The following is a 5368-nucleotide window of genomic DNA, read 5'->3' as shown; positions in this document are numbered from 1 at the left end:
AATGCCCCGGATAGTGGGGGTTGAAATTTGTAGAGGAAAAACGCTCCAAACAAGACGCACTATCAGAAGCAGTAGTAAAAAGAACATCTAGCTGGAAGTGCTTTCAGTACTTTTGATGACAGTGTATCATGTTTGGAGCATTTTCCACTAGAAACCTCAACCCCCACTATTCAAGGCATTTTTCACAAACCTCATCCTGAGAATCCTGAGATATTTTTTCAGAACCATCTCATCAGATTTATTTTCTCAGAAGCAGCAGTACTAAAAAAGGCGTCCAGTTGGAAGCGTTTCTAGTACTTTTGCTGACAGTGCATTCTGCTTGGAATGTTTTTCCTTTACAAACCTCAACCCAACTTGCCAAAATTATTTCTTTAGAACTCATCCCCTCAAAACTATTTTTCCAAAATCCATCCTGTACAAATCATTTTTTAGATCCCCTAAACCCTAAAAAATAAAAGAAATCTTAAACTTAGACATTTAAAAAATAAAAACCCTAAACCCTAATTTTATAAACCCTAAACATTAACCCTAAGTAATTAAAAATTTTAACAAAACCATAACTGGGAAAGCACGGGCAAAAGCGTGCCCATGTGGACACTTTTTTAAAAAGTGCTTCCACGTCAATGCGTTTTACCTGACATCAGGAAAAAAAAAGGCTGAACTAAACACGTTTTTTTGCGTATCCCTTGAAAATGATGCTAGTTTAACGGATTTTTGTAAAAACGGATCATTCCCGTCATCTTTAAAAAAATCTATTTCTATAATTTTTTTGAAAAAAAAGACTTTTTTCGGTCAATTGATCAGTATAAAAGTATTATTCAAATCCTACAAAACTATTAATCTCATTTAAAAAGGGCAATACCCAAAATCTAACTCGTTTTTCAAAATGGGCTCAAAACATTATTTGCCCTAGTCAAAGTCAAATGGTAACTTCTAAAACTTTTAATTATATTCTTATTTTATAAATACTTTTAAAATTTTTATTTTTTTAGAATTTATAAATTTATTTTTATTTTTAATACATATAAATACCACATGTCACTTTATAATTGTATTGAAGTGCTATACGAAATATTCTAATTATGTCACATTTCAAATTTTTCTATCAAAAAATAGACAGAATTGAAAAAAAAAATTAAATGAGAAAAATGATAGTTTAAACCTTTTAAATAAACCAAAATATTTTAAATTTAAGTAATCGTATTCAAATGCAAAAAGTGAAGACAAGAAGAGGAAATGGGGCATTGGCGTTGTCCTACTTACCATCACCATCACCATCACCAAACAAGCATTCATTGTTCTCTTTGAAACGTGTGTGGACTTTGCGTGATATATGTGGAGGAGAATGCTACTTGATAAAACCAAACACAAATCACAAATACAATAATTTATTCCATTATTTTATTGTATGTGTTACAAATATTTCTATTTATAAAAAATTAACAAAATAATCATTTTTGTAATAGTTAAACAATATCAATTTTATGAAATAGATTTAGTTAAATTACTAACATGGTCTAATGACACTGTTGTGTGATTATTGGTGAACAAGGTCGATTTTATGCCACATGACCTCTGTGAAATATATGACTTAGGCACACGGTCGCCTGATTCTTATTTTGTATATTGACCCATAAATTTTATAAATTTTACAATTTGATCTCTATTTGTTTTCGAGTCAATTTTAGAGTTTTCGTAAGCTCGACTAAAACTCAATTTTGTTTGTTATGCATGATATATGTATAATTGCATGTAATTTGATATTCTTGAATTTAGTTTTTTACGTAACTGTTCCATTAATTGTTATAGCATCCTATAACTTGGGTCCGAAGACCAGATCGGGTGAGTTCAAATATTACTTTTAAACATTAAATAAAGTATAGTATCAAGTAGGGCTAAATGTATAAAATTTTCAAAGTACAATGAGCTAAACAAATATATCACGTTATTTAAAAATACCACATTGTTGATTAAGTCTTAGTTCAATTGGCATGGATATTGTTGTCAATGCAAGAAGACATGGGTTCGAATGCGTTGAAGTGCATTATCTTCTTATTTAGGGTTGGGGAGGGGCTATGCCTAGTTTTAGACATTACATCAATAAAATCAGATATGGTTAGAATTTATAATGAAATTATTTAAAAAAATACCACATAAAGACTAATGAACTAAATTAAAAACTAAAAATTAAATTTACAATTTACAATTTACACATGGTATAAGGACTAAGAGTATGATTTTACCATCTTTTCCCCACCAGCCTTAAAACTGATCACAATTCATCCAAACTAGTTCGTTGTCGTTTCATAAACCCTCTTTTCCTTCTCTTTCAACTATCATCTTCTTGAACATGACAAAGACCCCCTATTTCTTGGTCAAACAACCCCCCACAAACTCCATTTAACCCAAAAAAAATAAAAAAAGGTTGTATACCAGACTTCAGGCATGGCAACTCTAAGGTTTAACTCACTGACAGGGACCCTAGAAAAGAACTCGACATCATTTTTTTCTTCAAATCCAAGGCTGTGTTGGGCTTACTTTCAATGTAATAACAAAGGTGAAAGAAGGGCATCGAGAATGACAGTCAAAGCAATGGGAGCAGCCAAATACAAAGGAACTCAAATGAGGGAAAAGAAGCTAACTGAGATGATTGAGAAAAAAGTTACAGAAGCTAAGCAAGTTTGTGAAGGAGATGAGACATCTGATGAGTGCAAAGTTGCTTGGGACGAGGTCGAAGAGGTAAGTCAAGCAAAGGCTGATCTTAGGCTTAGACTTGAAATAGAAAAGAAAGATCCTTTGGAGTCTTTTTGCCAGGAAAATCCTGAGACTGAAGAGTGTAAGATCTATGAAGATTGATGGGAAAATGAATATCATTTTCTAGATCTGCCTAATGCTATTTAGTGGGAAAATAGTAAGGAATTAAGCACCTCTTTAGAACAATCAAACCAACTTTGTTGTTGGGGGATTGTTAATTTGTGGTTTTAGTTATTAATCTAAACTGTATGGTGTGAATCCTTTATTGTTTTGTTGTTTTCAATCAAGCTGAAACTTATGTTGTAAAAAAACTTTGTTGATTTTTTTAATTTTAGATCATGTATTGGATGGATGCATGCCTGTTTATTTCCAGCGGTATAAGAATTTGAAGTTTAGGGCCTGTAACAAAAGACAATAAAGAAAAATTTGTGATGAAACCAGATAGAGTATCCATCAAAATCAGCTGAAATTTTGGACTTACCTCTGTTGGTTTGGTCCCCCTGAATCTGAAGGAGCAGCAAAGGGAGTTGGAAGATACAATTTGGTGAAAATTACTTGCCAATCCCAGCATGAGGAATTGTTAAACCATGGTAAACTCTTTAAGATTATTGCTTTGAAACATACCTGCGTGACTAAGAATCTCTCACTTCAGCGACTAGAGCTTTCATAGGTACCATAAAGACAATCTCGTAGTTTCTGTGGCTAATTTAATTGAACCACCAGTTTCCATATTCAAGTTGATAGCATAGCAGCGCAATAGGATGTCATCACTGCTGAAAAAAAAAAACGCAGTTTCATACACTAGATCTGAACCAGGGTCAAGTGTTGCATCCCTTTGAAAGCACTAGTGCCCTGAAACCCAAAAATCATATTAAGCGAATTATATAGAAAATTATGCACCTTAAACCAGTAACTCAAACCCTGAATATCTCAATGAACTTCCCCAATTGGCTTTGTGATTGTGGCACAACATAAAATACATACAGCACATAGTTGAATTACGTTTCATGCATGACAGTCATTCTCCCAGGTCTTGAGCATGCCAAATACCTTCATGAGATACTACGCTGCCATGCATATTTGACTCCATTAATTCTCAAACCTTTCCTTGAGTTAATGTTTTTTTCTCAAATGAAAAAAAAAGGAGAAACTAACTACAGAAGAAAGAATCAGTCAGCCTATTCTCACACTCTGTACTCCCAACCCATCTTGTTGAAGCCACTGTGAAAGCATTCAAGTGGAACATATAATAATTAAATAATATAATTTTATTTCAATAATTTATTTAAATATTGCGAGCCGCGGTAAGATGCAGTTCACTTTAAAGAAAATAAATTCAAACATTAAAGATAACATTGCCTGGAATGCCAACTACAAGCCTAAAAAATTAAAGGTAAAACATTTGTTCTAAGATTTATTTGGATGAGCAATGAGATCAACTATGATAAAATTAAAAAAACACTAGATTAAAATGAGTATATAGATATAATAAAAAAGAAAGATTATTAAAACCATACTTATATTAAATAATATTCTATAATAAAATATAAAATGAAATAATATTAACGTTAAATAGTAGTTAAAACTATTAAAATTACATGTTAAAGTTATATTTTTTTTGTTCATATATATTATAGTTAAGGAGAATATTTGATGTATTATCGGTGCATAAGTACTATGCATTATCGATGAATAATAATATGATATCTCATTATTGAAGAAAACAAAAAATTGTGGAGGACTTAAAAAATAAATACTAAAAAATTTATTTAAACATAATTAATTATAAACAAACTATAAAACTCTAAACCTGAAATCCTAAATTTTAGACCTTACACCTTTAAACCTAACATCCTAAATGTTATGATTAATGTTTGATTATTTTAAAATAAAAATATTTGTATTTATTTATAAGTTATCCATATTTTTTATTTAATTTATCATGTTATTATTCATTAATGGTGTATTAAATATTATTTTTATAATTATATTAAAAAAATTGCATTTGCTTTTTCTAAAATTAAGAATCAATAAAAAATTAAAATAAGGTTGGCAAAAAGAGTAAATGAGAAATAAAAAAAAAAATTTAAGTTGCAAGCAATCAAAAAAACTAGAGCATGTTTTACTAATCTCCTCATTGATGAGATTCAAACATTTGAAGCAATACTCCACCCATTCAATGGCTTTTCTCATTCAGTGTGAGACAAAACAAGCGAATTGGAGGAGTTGTGTAGTGATTTTCAACCCATGACAGTTGATAGCTGTAGAACTAATAACAAAGTCTTTGTACGCATTCTCACCTTAACAAATGTTCTTTTACTGCTAAAACCCTTTGAAGAGCAACATTCAGATGTAGGAGAGATATCTCCCGTTGAAATTAAAAAAGTCACTTGTTTACGAATCCGACTGGTCGGATGTTATAAATAAATAAATGAAATGTGTTTCATGCAATAGTAATTGTTTTAGATGAGATAGCTTGGCTATATCCTATGCCATGTTTATGTGGATGACAATGTCGCATGCTGACTCAGACACACGTCTCGCTGACAAGACGCGTTTCTTAGGTCAATAATTTTTTTATAAAAACCATCAGCCTCAACCACTCGTTTCATTC

General features: G+C 31.1%; 1 protein-coding gene across 1 annotated transcript; it reads left to right on the top strand.

Moving 5' to 3' along the window:
• The first annotated feature begins 1696 nt into the window (after positions 1-1696).
• On the top strand, positions 1697-3106 carry LOC107904409 (calvin cycle protein CP12-3, chloroplastic). The gene has a single exon (XM_016830771.2). The coding sequence runs from the start codon at positions 2446-2448 to the stop codon at positions 2854-2856; it is 411 nt and encodes a 136-aa protein (XP_016686260.1). The 5' UTR covers positions 1697-2445; the 3' UTR covers positions 2857-3106.
• Positions 3107-5368: the final 2262 nt, after the last annotated feature.

The sequence above is a fragment of the Gossypium hirsutum genome, chromosome A05 (genome assembly GCF_007990345.1).
Source record: "Gossypium hirsutum isolate 1008001.06 chromosome A05, Gossypium_hirsutum_v2.1, whole genome shotgun sequence".
Taxonomy (NCBI): domain Eukaryota; kingdom Viridiplantae; phylum Streptophyta; class Magnoliopsida; order Malvales; family Malvaceae; genus Gossypium; species Gossypium hirsutum.
The sequence above is the reverse complement of the archived record's forward strand: the minus strand, read 5'-3'. Positions and strand labels throughout refer to the sequence as shown.